At 36.3% G+C, this 18,633-nt stretch overlaps 2 protein-coding genes across 3 annotated transcripts; both read right to left on the bottom strand.

Annotated features, from left to right (window-relative positions):
• Positions 1 to 4,253: 4,253 nt before the first annotated feature.
• Positions 4,254 to 10,263, bottom strand: trmt10b (tRNA methyltransferase 10B). Of its 2 annotated transcripts, none has more exons than XM_060874965.1 (8): positions 9,944 to 10,263; positions 9,258 to 9,363; positions 8,429 to 8,556; positions 7,177 to 7,329; positions 6,808 to 6,886; positions 6,624 to 6,691; positions 5,772 to 5,895; positions 4,254 to 4,946 (listed from the first exon to the last, which is right to left on the bottom strand). In XM_060874965.1, exons 1-8 carry the CDS (start codon positions 10,100 to 10,102, stop codon positions 4,828 to 4,830), a joined length of 936 nt encoding a protein of 311 aa, XP_060730948.1. In that variant the 5' UTR covers positions 10,103 to 10,263; the 3' UTR covers positions 4,254 to 4,827. The 2 variants fall into 2 exon arrangements, with proteins under 2 accessions (XP_060730948.1, XP_060730949.1); XM_060874966.1 differs by having other exon boundaries at positions 8,429 to 8,553.
• A 3,066-nt stretch (positions 10,264 to 13,329) lies between these two features.
• On the bottom strand, positions 13,330 to 15,418 carry LOC132848007 (platelet factor 4-like). The gene is made up of 3 exons (XM_060873514.1): positions 15,298 to 15,418; positions 14,556 to 14,691; positions 13,330 to 13,938 (listed from the first exon to the last, which is right to left on the bottom strand). Exons 1-3 carry the CDS (start codon positions 15,350 to 15,352, stop codon positions 13,830 to 13,832), a joined length of 300 nt encoding a protein of 99 aa, XP_060729497.1. The 5' UTR covers positions 15,353 to 15,418; the 3' UTR covers positions 13,330 to 13,829.
• Between the last annotated feature and the right edge of the window lie 3,215 nt (positions 15,419 to 18,633).

The following is an 18,633-nucleotide window of genomic DNA, read 5'->3' as shown; positions in this document are numbered from 1 at the left end:
CAGTAGCACAGACAGTCGAGCACATTAAATCACACGACTGTCCTGAAGATGGTAGATTTAATATTCTACACGATATATAGATCAAAATAAGTAGTTTAACGCAGACACTAAGGCTACCACAACAACAACTGTATCTTATATCGAATTAAAGCATAAATGCGATTTTTGTTAACATATAAAACTAATCCCAGCATGCTTTGCGTGATATACATTTTCATTGGTGCACACAGATCACGTGGTACAGACACCTTTAAAAAATTATTTTAATTTGCTACTGGTGGCATCACGCCACAAACATATAACTTTTAAAACATTTAGTATATTGACAAATATACGGAATAACTTTCTTGTACAAAAGATTTAAACACTGAAGATGAATTAACGGAATTGAAAAGGTTGTTCGTCTGTTAAATTAAACCTCCGGGAACTAATGCTCTATTTTATGTTCCGGTGTTTCCCGAACAGATTTTAATAATAACAGATAAGGTAGCGGTAAGGTTACAGTGCGTATGAACGGCACTAGGAAAAGTTATTGAGCAATTTAAAATGAAAACAATCGAGTTGTTTAGTAGAGGACACATTCTAGTTAGTAAGATAAACAGACAGATCAATATTGCTAGTCCCTGAGAAAGTGAGACGGCTAATTGCTATTATTAGGGTTCAAGCGCGAAGCGCTGGAAACCTATTGTTTTTGTTATTATTATTATTATTATTATTATTATTATTATTATTATTATTATTATTATTATTATTCCGCACTAGAAACGATCGTGCAGCCCAAACCGTAAGACCTAGAGAGCTCAAACATGGTCAGATGGTAGTACTGGTCACAGTTACTCAGGACCAAAATCTCAGCGGAATCGGACAATTTGCGCCCCTCAACGTGTTTGTCCCCATAACCCCTAAACCCCTAAAACCCCTATGTCCAAATCTCAAGTTCTTTATATCTTTGGAATCCTTGGCTCATGACTTAAAAAACGTATATCTCCGATTTCATCTCCGCCATTAAATCTTTTCGCTATAGTGCATTTTGTCCGAAACCTACTTTTGCTAACTAGTCCTAGGTTTTTCGCCTGGTCGAGACCAATCCAGTGCAGTAATATTCTCTGGAGTCTCAATGTCAATAATCTTCGAAAAAAAGTCGAAATTTTGTTTGTTCTTGTTCTCGCTCTCTCTCTCTCTCTCTCTCTCTCTTTGCTCCACTATCTATCTTTTCAGATCCACAGTCCGAACACAGTTCTAGAATCAGAGTTTACCATGTAGTCATAGCAACATGGTAAACAACCCCAATGCATTCCATGCATTCAACATCCTAAAGTTTTGTGTATGTGACTTGAGGGTCACTATGTGTATGTGACTTGAGGGTCACTTTGTGTATGTGACTTGAGGGTCACTATGTGTATGTGACCTGAGAGTCACTTTGTGTACGTGACTTGGGGGTCACTTTGTGTACGTGACTTGAGGGTCACTTTGTGTACGTGACTTGAGGGTCACTTTGTGTACATGACTTGAGGGTCACTTTGTGTACGTGACTTGAGGGTCACTATGTGTATGTGACTTGGGGGTCACTTTGTGTACGTGACTTGAGGGTCACTTTGTGTATGTGACTTGAGGGTCACTTTGTGTATGTGACTTGAGGGTCACTTTGTGTATGTGACTTGAGGGTCACTTTGTGTATGTGACTTGAGGGTCACTTTGTGTACGTGACTTGAGGGTCACTTTGTGTACGTGACTTGAGGGTCACTTTGTGTATGTGACTTGAGGGTCACTTTGTGTATGTGACTTGCGGGTCACTTTGTGTATGTGACTTGAGGGTCACTTTGTGTATGTGACTTGAGGGTCACTTTGTGTATGTGACTTGAGGGTCACTTTGTGTATGTGACTTGAGGGTCACTTTGTGTATGTGACTTGCGGGTCACTTTGTGTATGTGACTTCAGGGTCACTTTGTGTATGTGACTTGCGGGTCACTCGTTCTGCATCTGGATGCTTGTGTTTCTTGGCTTTATGGATATGACTTTGTTTATTTTAGGGAAAGCCGGACAGGTGAGTACTTCACATGACATATATTGTGCAACACGTTGGTAAGCTTTTCAGTATTAGAGACACTAGGTTAGGAGCGGGTGCCACCCTCTGTAACTTGCGGGTCACTTTGTGTATGTGAAAATCCCTTAAGGCCTTAAACTCCCTAAAGGCCTTAAACGCTTGAACCCGGGAAATGCTGCTTGCAGCTTTAATTATTGTTGTTATTATTATTATTATTGTTGTTGTTGTTGTTGTTGTTGTTATTTTATTGGTATTAATATTATTGTTGTTGTTGTTATTATTGTTGTTGTTGTTGTTATTATTGTTAACATTTGCTAATAATTGAAACCAACTATGAACCTGGTTAAAAACTGACCCACAGACCATTAGTAATAATTAAAAGGATATATAGGCTATAAAAGTACACAGTAGATTGAAGTTTTTGTTAACTGTGCAGTGGTTGGACACTGAAGATTCATTTTAATTGTGTTGTATGATATTCTGTGATATCTATCATTTCCCTATATAAGTTTTCCTCAATCAAAAACAAAATCCTTTACATTGTACCAATACTTTGGAAAACAAAGTAAGCTGAAAAGACTAATTCTAATTTTAAAACTAATTTTAAATATTCAGCAATTCTTAAGGTATCTGAAATGTGGTCAAGAAATGACATTTAAGAAAAAAGGGCTACATTGAGTTTATTTTAGATAAACTCACGTAATAAATATATAAACTATATATTTACATCTATAAACACGTAATGGCTATAGAAAGTAAAAATGTAATGACAAATTAAAATATCTGATAAGTCTGATGTTGATGTGATAAGTACAATACATGTCCAGTCTTACCTTAATTGTAGGCTAGATAATTAAGCAGATGACACTGTGAAGACACAAATCTATTAACTATGATCTCGAAACTCACGTGTTAACTCACACTGATGGAAAACTTCTGTCTCTTTATCTCTGTGCTCTAAATTTGGGTGCACTTTAATTTTGTATTCAATAATTTGCTTTTGTTTTGAACTTCAAGTCAAGTCAAGAAGCTTTTATTGTCATTTCAACCATATATAGCTGTTGCAGTACACAGTGAAATGAGACAACGTTTCTCTAGGACCATGGTACTACATACAGTACAACAAAGACAGGGCTAAGGACTAAGTGCAAACAGTGCAGGACAAGACAAACAAGACAGACAAGACAGTGCAGGACAAAAGACAGTGCAAACAAAAAATACATAGAATAAATAAAAAATAAAAAGATACATTACCTTATGCCTGTGTAACCTTTTGCTGCTTCACTGTGAGTCTGATAGGATAATTAATGCTACGGAGTAATTTAGAGACCTCATAGCACATGGTTCCTTTGGCAAAAACCTTGGTCATCCAAGGATTTATATATACATATATATATATATATATATATATATATATATATATATACAAGGGGGGCACGGTGGTGTGGAGTGGACGCCTTGTGTGTGTGGAGTTTGCATGTTCTCCCCGTGCCTTGGGGGTTTCCTCCATATATATATATATATATATATATATATATATATATATATATATATATATATATATATATATATACACATGTACACACCATGGTGTTTTAAGCTGTACCAGTCATTAAATAACGAATAAGATATATGGGCGTTATACCTAACAGCGACTGAATTCTAAAATCTGATAATTTAGAAGGTTTCTTGGTTTAAACAGATGAGATGTTAACAATCCCGCATACAGGCGCTAGATGGCGCTGCTAGCTGCAGGACCCCTGAAAACAATAAATGGATGAAACTATATATTGCAATGGTGTCATATTGATGACATAATGTGAGTTTTTTTATTTATTAATTTTTTTACAGTTATTTCCCACTCAACATTCTGTAATTGGGGCTTTCAGGGCTGCTATATTTTTCCAGCTTAATTAAAAATGACTACGAATAAAATTCAGGCCACATGTTTTAAGAGTGTCAAGCCATTTGCTTTCAGGAAATCCCAATTTATACAGAAAAATAAAATCCCTAGATATTACTTATCCTTATTTCACCCAGTTCCACTGTGCCTTCCATTCAAGGAGTTTATTGATCTAAACATTTATCAAATAAATGACTGTTTGTGAAAAGTCATAAATTGGATAAAAAATTTTTTTTACATACACTTACATAACTCATAAAAGTTATGCGTTGTAATCTTGGTCAAAACTAAAAAAATAACTAAATCTTAATGAAGATTAATTTTATTCAGTTAATTTCTCCTTGCTCCTTATTGTAAAACAACATACTATGAAAGAAACTGCTGAGTCACACAGTTGTATAAGTGCGCCATCTAGTGGCCATGAATAGGAACAGTAATTTTAACTGACTACATAGAAATAAATATGATTAAAAAATCAGTGCAAGAAAAATAAAATAAACCCTATGAATTAAATAATCATTAAAAACATTGATGACATTCTGGAGAGTTGCTGCAGTTCTACTTACAAACTAACAGGTGTAATGAGAAATTGGCTAAGTTTATTCCATCACCCACACTAAATTAAATGACTGTTTAAAGCAGAAATATGAAAACCGAACAAAGACATGCTTAGTGACAACAGTAGTGTTCACAGAAGAACTGTGTTAATATCTTAATCTGGTCAGTGCTGTAAAACTCGGTCGATTCTGAGCATTATTAATGATTTAAATTCACATTAAAGATCAGTGCAGAAACATTTCTCAATTCTCTTTCAAAGGCCTGTGAAATTTCTGTCTAAACTGTCCTCCTGAGGGTGTCATGTTATACAGATTATTGGTCATCATGTTAAATCTGCCTCTGCTTCTGAAGACACAACATATCCTTTTCCTGTGGGAACTCCAGCACTGAGGGCTTTGCTCCAGCTTCCAGTATCACGAAAAGTCAGCAGGATTTCGAATACTGTAAAAGACAACAAATGTTTAAAAATGAGAAGACATTCATTATGACTCATTGCAAATAGTTACACAGCTATAACGGACATCACATGTCTCCATTTAGTTTTCAAAGCTGATCCATTTTAGATTTTAGCTGATCCATTTTAGATAGTTTTACAACACATCCTGTTTAACCCGGTAGTGTGTTTAATAAAGGATAATGATTTATTCATTAAAATAGGTTCCAGGTTTCTGGAAAAAGTATCAAGAGCTTAATGCCAATCAATCGGTATAGATGCTTGTCTTACAGTATAGGCATCAAATTTAAAAGCAAGATTTATTTTTACCTTTTTTTGTGTTTTAAAAGATAAATATATTGTACAATGTGTTAATAAGCTGTTAACAAGGCCATGTAATCTGTTGTATAACCATGGGTGTATAAGCATTCTGTTATTGGCCCAATAAATAAAAAAAAAATACAATCACTGGTTGTCAGAAAATAAAAGTATGGGCAATCTGCTAGGAATTAATTGTTGTAGTGAACAACAATTCCAGTGAGTCTGTAAAATCTAAATCTACATAAAACTGTCAGATATTAAGCAGGAACAGCTTAACCCGATCTTACTGACCTGTTCAAATGAGTAAAAAGAAGAAAAATAAAAACACAAATGAAGCTGGTCTACTTCTAACTTTTGTTGTTAGTCATGACCTAAAACAGGTTTAAACAAAAAATTAATGCATCCATCAGATTAATAGCAAGGTAAGTCCTGACACCATGTTTTATGAGAAAAAAATGCATGTCTTATAGAGTTTGGTAGCATTAGTAGGGAGGGGATTGAGGGAAGCTCACCTTGGTTGATGGCTAGGATTTTTGAGTGAAAGTTCTTGGGGTTTGGTCTTTTCACCATGTACTCATCAATGGGCAACCTTGCGATCTGCACCCTGAGCTCTTTTGCCCTAGTGTAGCTCCGTTTCTGTTAAGACACCCAACAGTCAGTAACCAAAACCAACGTATTACAGGTACATAGTAGAAAGTCTCTAGAAAGAATAATACTGAAATATCCTGTAAATGTACCATCAAAATACTGGTCACAGCTTGAAAAAAGTTAATCTTCAGGTTACATCTACAGGCTTTCACACTAAAACCCTCTCCAAGTACCTGCTGTCTGTGATTTTTATACCATCTTGTGTGAGTTAGGTCATCAAAATGCATGATTAACTACTTTTGTCTTGCAAAAGTTAACTACAGGTGATATGTTCTCTAAGTAGATAAATTCCTGCACTATGGATCTATGGAATTATTTGCATTGCAAACATCCTTTAAATGTTTCTTTTTTCAATATATGTTTTTTTTTATATGCATATTTTTAAGACAAGCATCTAAAGCACATTGAACTCAAAGAAAACACTAGTATAAACTGCCAAACACTTTCAACTGTGAATGATTTAAAGCATTTGTTTTTGCTGAAAAATTTCCAAAAACAATCGGTCCATAAGCAAGACATCAAGCCTAACAGCAACAGCAGCTGATGACCAGCATGAACTAGGCAACTTTTATTTATCTGTTATTTCTATATCTTTATAAATCATCACTTATGTAAACACAAAATATCAGCATTGCCAATTAGTGAAATGTAAAACAGTTGACATTACTAAATAAAGCCTGAGTCTGCTGAGTGTACTGAATTACAATGACACCAACCTTTTGAATGCTTTCATCGACCAAGCCTCCAAGAATAAAGACCTTGTCTCCGTTTACTTCCTCTAAAGCTGACACAAACATATCATATAACTGCTTTCATGTTTGTTGTGTCAGGCAAATATACTGGAAGTAAATCAATAATTTAATAAAATTGAATGAAATCTATAATAAGCATATCACAAACCTTCACTCGCATCTGGAGTTAAATAAATGATGTCCTCAGAAGGAAAAAGATCTATCCAGCTCTCCTCAGTGACATCAATCTGCTCAATGCAAAGCGTCATTAAGTCAAACATTATGTTTTCAGACTTCACAACATGGACGACAAAAGCACATTTCAGTTAAATGATTATAAGATGTCATTTGAGGTATTAAAAAATTTAAACAGTTAACAACCTGACCTGCGTTAATTTAAAATAAATCTGAAATTTAATTTGTAAATCACAAATTTTTCACAAATGAATACAACTCACACATAATTAATAAATAATCTGTGGCCTGTTAGAGAGCATTATTTCATACTTTTTTCACATCCCATCAATTCAGTACTTACCAAGTAGTTCAGGAAGCCTTCATTCATTCTGATGCACTCTTTATAAAGCAGACTGTCTTCTTTCATGTCTGTGAGGAAGACGTGAAATGGCTGTGTGGCTTTCTTATTGGACCCATAGAGGCGTCTGATTTGACCGGCAAGACGACTGATTTCCTTGGAGCAAAAAAGGAAGATTACAAATAAATAAAAAGAATAAAGCAGACACATTATGCTCAAATAAGTTTTCATTCTTTGTGAATCTGTTATGTGAGGAATTTTATTAAGTGCACTTTTACTGTGTATGGAAAGATTATGTCTAATGTTTGCATCCTATAAATATACCGATGTAAATATAAATAAAATGCCCTAAAGGCCCTTTAGGACAAGACTTTTATCAAGAATGTCTCTGTACATTTTCCCATTCATCCTTCCTTCAATTATATGAAGTTTGCCAGTACCATATGCTGAAAAACAGCCCCACACCATGATGTTCCCACCTCCAAACTTTACTGTTGGTATGGTGTTTTTGGGGTGATGTGCAGTGCCATTTCTCCTCCAAACATAGTGTGTATTATGGCATCCAAAGAGTTCAATTTTGGTCTCATCTAACCAGACTATATTCTCCCAGTATTTCACAGGCTTGTCCACATGTTGTGCAGCAAACTTTAAACGAGCTTCAACATGTCTTTTCTTCAGCAGCGGAGTCTTGCGTGGTGGTCAGCTGATATTAATTCACAATTCACGCATTCACAAGGGGCAGTTTTGCTTTCTAATTACTGATTGTCTTGGCTTTCCATGCCTTTTTGCACCTCCCTTTCTTCATGTGTTCAATACTTTTTCCATGTGTCATTTAACATTATTAAACATAACTTAATTTACGGACATCTATGGTTTGATTTCTTTGCATGTGTGGATTGAATGGGTTGTTACCAACATATGGTGAAAATTTCATGTCAATAGCACCTTTAGAAATAAATTTACTGAGAAAAATGGTGACGTGTTCAATACTTATTTTACCCGCTGTAGATATTTCAGCGTGTTGGGACAGACATGTTCTCTACAATTGATAGACCCTTTGATAGATTGCTTTTCCTATGAAAATGCATCATAAATACTGACAGCCTCTGGTGACGTTACTTAACAGAAACGAGTAAGGAAATCTTATCCTGTCCAAATAGTTCTTCATAAATCACTGTTAATTACTGAAGTTAGTATATGCGTATCTTTATCCTGTTACGTAGCATTTATTAAGACTTAACAAAGAGTCTCTTACTTTGTGTGACATGCAGTCGCTCATGCTGAGATCTACACACAGTCTAGGTCCAGCGGCTCTCGCCTCCTCTAGACGCTCCCTTGTGATAGCCTTGATCACACGTTTACTGAGCTGAGACACAACATCTGCTAGAAAGCCAGAGCAAAAATAACATTACAAAACATATTCAGCCTTTGTAAGAAGAAATTATACTACATCACAGTAAAGCAAATGGAATGAAATAAGCAGAAAACCTGAGTAAAGAAATGAAAAGAAACTGAAGCAAATGAAAGAGACATTTTTGCTGAACATGTCTGATGTTAGTTTATGCCTTGGAAAAAATTTCCCATTAACTGAATATTACATAGAGGGCACAGTGGCTTAGTGGTTAGCACGTTCGCCTCACACCTCCAGGGTTTGGGGGTTCGATTCCCGCCTCCGCCTTGTGTGTGTGTAGTTTGCATGTTCTCCCCGTGCCTCGGGGGTTTCCCCCGGGTACTCCGGTTTCCTCCCCTGGTCCAAAGACATGCATGGTAGGTTGATTTGCATCTCTGGAAAATTGTCCGTAGTGTGTGATTGCGTGAGTGAAGTGTGTGGGTGCCCTGCGATGGGTTGGCACTCCGTCCAGGGTGTGTCCTGCCTTGATGCCCGATGACACTTGAGATAGGCACAGGCTCCCCGTGACCCGAGGTAGTTCGGATAAGCGGTAGAAAATGAGTGAGTGAGTGAATATTACATATAAACACCCTATAAAATGCTAGTTCTATAAAAGGTATAGAACGTCTATTAAATTCATTTTAATTGATGCTAATTATTTAATGATGACTAGGTCATTAATTAGGAAAGACACCTTTATCTTGCTGGTTCTGTTTCCTTCTCTGTTTTTCCTCTTTCCTCTTGCTCTTTTTTGCCTCCAGTCTCCTCTCCCAGTTCCGCTGCTTTCGCATTACATTTTTCTGTTCATTTAACATACAAAAGATGCAAAGAACTCATACACAGTTTCAACCAGGCATGAACGACTAACACGTCGCAACATTTTAAAGTAAGTAATAATCTTGATTATTCACTCATTATACTCAGCTTACACCGTGACAACATGTGCAATATGTTTTCAACAGGACAATCATAGTTTTTTTCCACAGTTTGTGAATACAGAAGAAACTGGTACAATGTTGTCATCTCCATGTGAATGTGCTAATTTTTTTGAGCAGAAAGCAAAACCAGAAATAATGTCTTAGGGCTGCAGAATTATATCCTTAATGCATGATGGCAGATGTGATGAGCAAATGAATGTGATTAAAAAAAATACAATAGACATGGTGGTCAGAATATACCCTGACCCATGGTCAATGAAGCTTGTGTCTCTTACTGTATGTATAGCCACTTGGGCAACCACCTACCCATCCACATACCCACTGACTAACTGCTGTCTGAAAAGGGGGATCAGTTCAGTTCATCAACACACTGATTAACCCAAACATTAATGTAAGATGTAATTTAAGAAAAAAAGTTGAAGAGTGAAATAATTCAGCTTACAGAGTATAATGTTTCCTCTCTGTTTGACGCACTGGAGCTCAGGTCCACATCAATGCTGAGAAAGTCCATCATGCCCGACAGAGACTCATCATTTAGATGCCTGTCTTCAAAGCTAGACTTCTGTTTCTCAATTATTTCCACGTTTTTATTCATTTCCATGATGCATATTTTTAGAAAAACAGAAGCACATCAAGTTATTCAAAACTGTCATCTCTCTCCATGGAGATCAGTAAACTAGCAACTACACTGGCGATCCAGGAGCTAAGTAAATAAAATAACCAGCTGTATACTTCTCCTCACGTGTCGAGTCGCTTTGTCGCGCGCTGATGACGTAGACGTGAGCGTAAGCATGACCTTACAAACTGATTGTCTACTCAAGTCTCCCTGGAATACAGCAGGGGTTTTAGTGCTACTTGTAGAATAGGAAGAACAAAGAATCAGGTGTGGATTTCAATAACTTGTCACATTTATCAAACACATGATAACTGAAAATAACCGAAATCAGTTTGTGAGATGTAACATGTAATGTATTGTTTAATTATTGAGTGCATTGATTTATGTAATTTGTAATGATGTCATAATTAGCAATAACTAGATTTACTGAAATATATTACCTGCTAAAGATTCTTTAGTAAAGAACAGCGGAGAAAGTTGTGTAAGTTATTTTTAATAAACAAAAGGTTTTATTGTAGAAAAAAAGACTGAGCCCAAAGCAGGTCATTAAACGTGACTAAGTTCTTTCTTTCTTTTTTTCTTTCTTTCTTTCTTTCTTGTTTTCTTTCTTTCTTTCAATTAATTATTTAGTTATTCATTCATTCATTCATTCATCTTCTACCGCTTATCCGAACTACCTCAGGTCACGGGGAGCCTGTGCCTATCTCAGGCGTCATTGGGCATCAAGGCAGGATACACCCTGGATGGAGTGCCAACCCATCACAGGGCACACACACACACACTCTCATTCACTCACGCAATCACACACTAGGGACAATTTTCCAGAGATGCCAATCAACCTACCATGCATGTCTTTGGACTGGGGGAGGAAACTGGAGTACCCGGAGGAAACCCCCGAGGGAGAACATGCAAACTCCACACACACAAGGTGGAGGCGGGAATCGAACCCCGACCCTGGAGGTGTGAGGCGAACGTGCTAACCACTAAGCCACCGTGCCCCCAATTATTTAGTTAATCAAATTAAATTAAATTAGTTAAATTTCTTCCGTGCGATGACATTTTTGGACCTCCACTGAGACAAGGCTGACTCTGTGAGAACCCTGAGACATCTACAGATCTACCGGCTCCAGTTGGACTCTGTGATACTTGTATATTTGTAACCACACCATCTAGTGTCACCCATATGAGGATGGGTTCCCCTTGTGTATGGTTCCTCTCAAGGTTTCTTCCTTTACCAATCTAAGGGAGTTTTTCCTTGCCACTGTTGCCTGAGTCATCTCAGACTTGCTCATTGGGGACAAATACACATACACACATACATACATACATACACACTGTGAACTGTATATATCTTGAATTTTTATTATATTAATTCTTTATACTTCTCCTTATGTTTATCTTTTGTTCTATGTTTATGTTCTGTAAAGCTGTTTTGTGACAATGTCCATTGTAAAAAGCGCTATACAAATAAACTTGAATTGAATTGAATTAATCATTCGAATAATTAATTAATTAGTTATCATGTCTGAGAACAGATGACTATCTAGCCAGAGTGACTCCCTCACACCTTTAAATACAGCAAGTCCAAATAAAAATACTGTATATGTGAGAACAGGACAATAAGGACATGCACTTTCTAAACCGGTGTGTTAAGAATTTATTTTCTGCCCTATTGGGTCGGTGCATTTTTGTGTTTCTGACACTTATCAGATGCCCTTAAGCAGAGTGAAATATGGAAATGCTCTTGATTATGTGATATTACTTCAGCCATTTTTTTAGTTTATCAGAACTCATAGAAATATGTGCAAAAGCCTTTCTTTTCTCCTTTATATATTTTTTATTTCAGTGATCTAAAAGCAACAACATAAAAAGACAACAGTAATTGAGAACAGAGAAAACAATCACACTAATCACAGTGCTAGATTTTTTATTTTTTTTGCAAAGTAATGAGTGATGTTGTATGCCTTTGAATACAGCTATACATCTTGTGCAGCTCCCCTTCTAATATCTGTTACAATTAAATAACAAGTATTATAGAAAAGGCATTACTCACTGCAAATTGTTGGCCTGAACAGTTTCAAATAAGTAAAATACATTTCCCACCCTTTGTCTTGACTTAATTCTGTTCATTCTTAAAATAGGATTAAATGTGCATGTTCAAAGAAACTCACCCTCTTTTGTTGGATGGATTTCCAAAACATCTACACTTTTTTTTCTACATTTACCCTATCTGAGCATTTTTATCATTGCTTTAGCATGTCAGGAAGGTGGTTGAAATTTCAGAAGTTAAGTTTCTGTTCTGGTAACCACAATTCTTGAAATCATGTCCTAATAGCATAGAGCTACCTTTGGACCCTAGAAAAAGACCCTTAATTGTTAATCATAATTCTTTATGGTGCATTGTGTTCTGCTTTTTATGGAAGTTTCTTGGAAAACAAGTGGTTACATTCTTGGAATAAATATCTAGATATAATATTATTCATTCATTCATTCATTCATCTTCTACCGCTTATCCGAACTACCTCGGGTCACGGGGAGCCTGTGCCTATCTCAGGTGTCATCGGGCATCAAGACAGGATACACCCTGGACGGAGTGCCAACCCATCACAGGGGCACACACACACACACACACTCTCTCATTCACTCACGCAATCACACACTAGGGACAATTTTTCAGAGATGCCAATCAACCTACCATGCATGTCTTTGGACCGGGGGAGGAAACCGGAGTACCCGGAGGAAACCCCCGAGGCACGGGGAGAACATGCAAACTCCACACACACAAGGTGGAGGCGGGAATTGAACCCCGACCCTGGAGGTGTGAGGCGAACGTGCTACCCACTAAGCCACCGTGCCCCCGATATAATATTAGGATATCTAAATATAAGATAGTAGTATCTCCTTGCACAGCTTCAAACTCTGCTCACAATGAGGGGAAATATTTTTAGCAGTGGTACCTCAATGGTTAAGACTGAGTTCTGACTGGACCACTTGTCCTACCCAGGGTATGTAGAGCACTGTTTAGGTGATCTTTCAATCACATTAATGGCTCTTATTATTTTTATTCCATATTATTTCCAGATTATATTTCCATATAATCAAAAAGCAGTCAAACTTCTAATTTAACTATATTTATTTTTATGCACAATTCTACATAGATTCAATGAATATGAAATGAGGATTGCAAAAGAGAATGTGATTCTGACAATACAGTCGTTTGAATATTCACATTTTAGTTGAATACTCTTGTATTTTCTTATAGCAGGTTACTCATTGGTAAAGGTTACAGACATTTAAATGTTTTGTCTATGTTTAACTTAGTGACTAGGTTCTGTACATAAATAATATATTAATCAGTTGTTTTAATCAGCTCTTTTTACAGATCAGTTTAAAACTAACCTAAGTGATTTGTGTGAATGGTCTGATGGTAATGAATTGCCTTACAGCTATTAATAACAAGCATAGTGAAACTGGAGGTAGATGTGTGGTGTGAAGAGATTATAAGAACACATATTAATTGTAAGACCATCATTTTTGACATTCTTAGAAATAAATACTGCATTAAGTTAATAATTTAAGTTGCTGATGAAATCATAGTCTAGTAGTAAGAGACCAGAGAATATACATTTTCACAGATTGATCTGGATATATGCATACATTGATATATACATATTATCTCCCATTGATGAACATCTTCATTTTTTGCTGTTCTTTATGCAGTCTTTATCACTCTCTCTTTCTTCTCAATGAAGCGGATAAGTTTCTTAACCCACATAGTCTGAGGATTCAGGCAAATCTTTTCTCCACTCACCAAGCCAGCACTAATAAAAAAACAAAACAAAACAAAAAACAAAGATTAACATTAACCTAATATTGTTTTTAGTTGAGATTTAAAATGACTATTAGTCTAATAGTGGACCGCCCCCTAGTGGACTGCCAAGATATTGCAGCAATCCTTTAAAGGGTTTTTTAGGCCTTGCTGTTTAACTAAGAGTTCTTAGCTTCTAATAAGAAAACACTCTGTTGTAAAGTATGAGTATGAAAGTATGAATTTTCTTTACCTCAGATGGTGAACTTAATAAACATATAAGAACACAAAATTAATCCAAATCACTGCATAAAGTATGAGCATTAGATGAATAAAAGTGGTAATAACAATTAAACTATGACTTACATTGTGGTAATTTCATTTAGTCAGAAACTATGTTTTACAGCTGTAAAGGATACCTTTCAGCTCATATTATCTAATTTAAATGAAATAATATTGTTCTTGAAAAGTTTTGTACTGCATGTGCCCAAAAATGAGCTGTTGTTCAGAGGTGAATGTGCCAGAAATTGCAAAAGTTACTCACAATATTGTCTTTTTTCTCACACGTCTGTCTCCTCATCCTAAATTCTTATTGATTTCTACTATAAATTTTCATTATAGTACACTTACATGACCTCTGTATTCTTGCAGTGAGAGCCTCTAGGAAAGATTTCGACACTGCGCAGGTTGTGTTGTGGGATCACCCTGGACTCCAGCTTCAAACACATGCAGTGACTGTTGTAGCCTTTTCCAAGTGGTTGGATAGCTTAATAAATACAAATTATTTCATTATAATTCAGATATCATTATATGTTCATTGGAATATATTAAAGCAGAAGAGCTGAAGTAAACACTTTATTAACTGACACATAAGCCAGACTGTGAGATTTCCTGAAATCTGAAATGTGACAACTAATGCTGCCAGCAGTGAATCTCTTTACATATGCATAATATGTGTAGGTATAAAACACAATAATGTTTGTATTAAACTAAAAAATTCAGTCAAAATGTCACAATGATTGGGCAATGTCTTTTATTGTTGATTTCAACAAAAAAAAGCAGATGTGAGCATAATATTGAGCAATAATTGTGCTGAGTTAGTTCATGAGGATGTCATATTTCCACCCAACAGACTCATAAGTAAATGTATTTTCATATTCAAATATTGAATTCATATTTGTAGTTTTGAAAAATTAATTTTATTGGTTTTAAATTATTTACATTTAGATTAAATGGTCAGTTCTGTCAAAAAGAATTATGAGCAATGATAGTGGGTGAAAAGAATTCCATTTTAAAATCCTTCTAAAATTATTGCACCATATTCAGGCCATACAGATATTGTCTATGCGTTAAAAAAATGTCAGTTACTTACCACTTGTGAGGAAAATGCCGACTGCCAATAAAGTCAAAAGGAGGAAAAATCTCATGGTGAAGTCTAGGGTTGTCTTTAGTAAACAAAACACTTTAAACAAATAATGCTGTCTGTCCCAACATGCTGGGTTATATCTTATATTAAAACCAATCATGTGATCATTACAACAGTGATTTTGGTGTACTTCCCTTTACATACATGTGCGTGTAGCTCATGTGTAAACAGGTCTGTGGTTTGGACATTCACATGTTCATCAGCTGCAGGCCTCATGCCTGTTTATCCCGTTCTGACTGTCTCTGAGTTCAAAAAGTTCCACGGCATTTCAGCTGCACATACACTCCTGATCAGTGCTGGAAATTTGCCACAATGCCCCTGTACAAGAATTATGTTTGAAACCTACTTTTGCAAATAAAGTATTTGCAGGTTCATGCTCCTACACTTTTAATGTTTCATAGTAACCCTGGAACCAGCAATACTGGGCAGTAGTACTGTCTACATCTGCTTAACACCATAATAGAAATGCAGACAATAATAATTGAAAAATTACATCTCTTGTACTATTTTGGCTCTGCTGTCTTGGTTCAGAGAACTATGGCAGTGACTCAAAAACAGCAAAGTCTGTAACTATTTATCAAATAATGGGAGCAATGAACTGTCTAATTCTTTCATTCTTTCTTCTCCATGTTTATGTTTATAATGAACAGGAATTGGGGGGCACGGTGGCTTAGTGGTTAGCACGTTCGCCTCACACCTCCAGGGTCGGGGTTCGATTCCCGCCTCCACCTTGTGTGTGTGGAGTTTGCATGTTCTCCCCGTGCCTCGGGGGTTTCCTCCGGGTACTCCGGTTTCCTCCCCCGGTCCAAAGACATGCATGGTAGGTTGATTGGCATCTCTGGAAAAATTGTCCCTAGTGTATGAGTGTATGAGTGTGTGTGTGTGTGTGTGTGTGTGTGTGTGTGTGTGCCCTGCGATGGGTTGGCACTCCGTCCAGGGTGTATCCTGCCTTGATGCCCGATGACGCCTGAGATAGGCACAGGCTCCCCGTGACCCGAGGTAGTTCGGATAAGCGGTAGAAGATGAATGAATGAATGAATGAATGAACAGGAATTTTTGGCTGTAAACTGTAGTTTGGTGCAAAGTATACTGGGAATAGTATGGATTACTTTTTATTTTAAAACTTTATTTAAAATGTAATAAGTAATTAAATAAGTAAGTACCCATGAGGTACACTGATTAGGCTTTCATTGTCTTCTAAAAAGTGAAAGAATGAGGGCCATTTTCCACACAACCAGTTTAGACAGTGCTGTGATGATAAATGGTGAGTCAAATTTGGCACCATATTTGGGATTAAACTTCCCATTTTCAGTTTTTCCCAAGAAATGAAATCGACATGTCATCCACGATAGCCCTGAAAATGCCACAACTGATCCTGTCAAATGACTAAAACTTGAATATAATCTTTCTTGATATTACCTTGCTATGATATGCTACTTTTTATTCCAGTCATAAAAAGGCATGAAAAGGCTTGTAATCTCAATACATACAGATGAAAGGATCCCAATACAAACAGATGAAACACCAGTTTCCCTTAATGTAAGTAAGTTGTTAAACATAATTCAATTCAATTTATTTGTATAGCACGTCTAACAATTCACATTGTCTCAAAGCAGCTAAAAACTATAGCTAAAAACTATAGCAGCTACGTTACTATATATCTACTGTATAACCCTAATGAGCAAGCTGGAGGCAATGGTGGCGAGGTAAAAATCCCTGAGATGATATGAGGAAGAAAACATACATAATATTCATATTAAACATTAGTCTTTAATTCAGCTCACATGTAGTTTGTCACTGTCTGAAACAGATCGGATTTATAAATATTACTATACTGAAGTTATAAACTTATAGTTAAGTTTAATATTTAGACCTAGGCTAATTGGCTCAAGAAAAAAAAAGTTAATAGCAATCCCTGTGACACCGTGTGAACAATAATCAATAAACTCAAATTCCAGTAGCTTTCCCAAAATAGCTCAAATGTGGAGCCTGTTACAGCTCAATATAAATATAAATGCCCATGGTTTTCGAATGGGATTTTCAACAAGCACATATTGGGGTGATGGTTATGTTTGTTAATATTTGAAAGAATCCTTATTAGTCTTTCTCTCTCTCTCTCTCTCTCCCTCTCTCTCTCTCTCTCTCTCTCTCTCTCTCTCTCTCTCTCTCTGTCTCTCTCTCACTCTCTCCCTATCTCTCTCTCTCTCTCTCTCTCTCTCTCTCTCTGTCTCTCTCTCACTCTCTCCCTATCTCTCTCTCTCTTTGTGTCTCTCTTCAGAGAAACAATGCAGTTAACCATTCATTAAGATTTTTTTTTTCAGAGGAACTGATATCGACAGATGGTTGCTTACTGTTGATGAGTAGATTGCATCTTGTGGTATTGATTCTATATTTCTGCTATCTCCTGTACCGATAATAGATGCCTGAGGATGATGTCACAGACTCTTGAATATGGGTTTTTCTTTACAACACTCACTATTAATTTTTTCATCAGCTTCTGTTTTCCCATTGCCAACCTGTTCAATGGTCAAACCAATATTAAACATTTAGATTTATTCATTGTTTAAACAATCTATTTCAACAATCTATCAGAGCACTCCTGGGCAGTAGGAAAGCCCAGTGTGTCATATGTTACAATAGCAAAAAACCAACAACAGATCTTGCATTTGCAATACTGTTAGAGTGAACTGTATATATGGCAGATAATTTGAAAAATTTTCCTCAAGGACATATACACATGGGCAGATCATTCAAAATACTGTTTAGATAGTAACTTTACTTCAGGATTGAACTCAGTTGTGGCTAAGCTATCCAATGCACTACCATCACTGACTGATCAATTGATTGATTTTATGATTGATGCAAAAATATTTGATTACCCAGTCCATGCTGAATGTGTCTGTTGTTTTAAACAATATCAGTAAAGATCCTATGGCATTAATAAGTGATAAGCAATGAGATGCTAGTTTATGATCCCACATATATTTACTATTCATGGTTGAAATAGCAAGTGCTTGAATGCACACTTTATGGTCAAACATATGCAGACTCCTGTTCATCACACCCATATGTACTCCCTGAACTGTTGCAAAACTACTGTATCTCTCTCATGCCTGTTTCAGCATTAAAACTTACCTTTGCATGAAGTAAGGTATAGAAAGTCTGCACAGAGCCATGACCTAATCCTCACTGAACTCCACATGAATTGGACTGATGATGGTGTCAGGGCTTCTTGTCCAGCATCTGTGCCTGACCTCACTAAGGCTCTTGTAGCTGATTGAG

Source organism: Tachysurus vachellii, chromosome 7 (genome assembly GCF_030014155.1).
Source record: "Tachysurus vachellii isolate PV-2020 chromosome 7, HZAU_Pvac_v1, whole genome shotgun sequence".
Lineage (NCBI taxonomy): Eukaryota > Metazoa > Chordata > Actinopteri > Siluriformes > Bagridae > Tachysurus > Tachysurus vachellii.
Note: the sequence above shows the minus strand (reverse complement) of the source record. Positions and strands in the feature narration are given on the sequence as shown.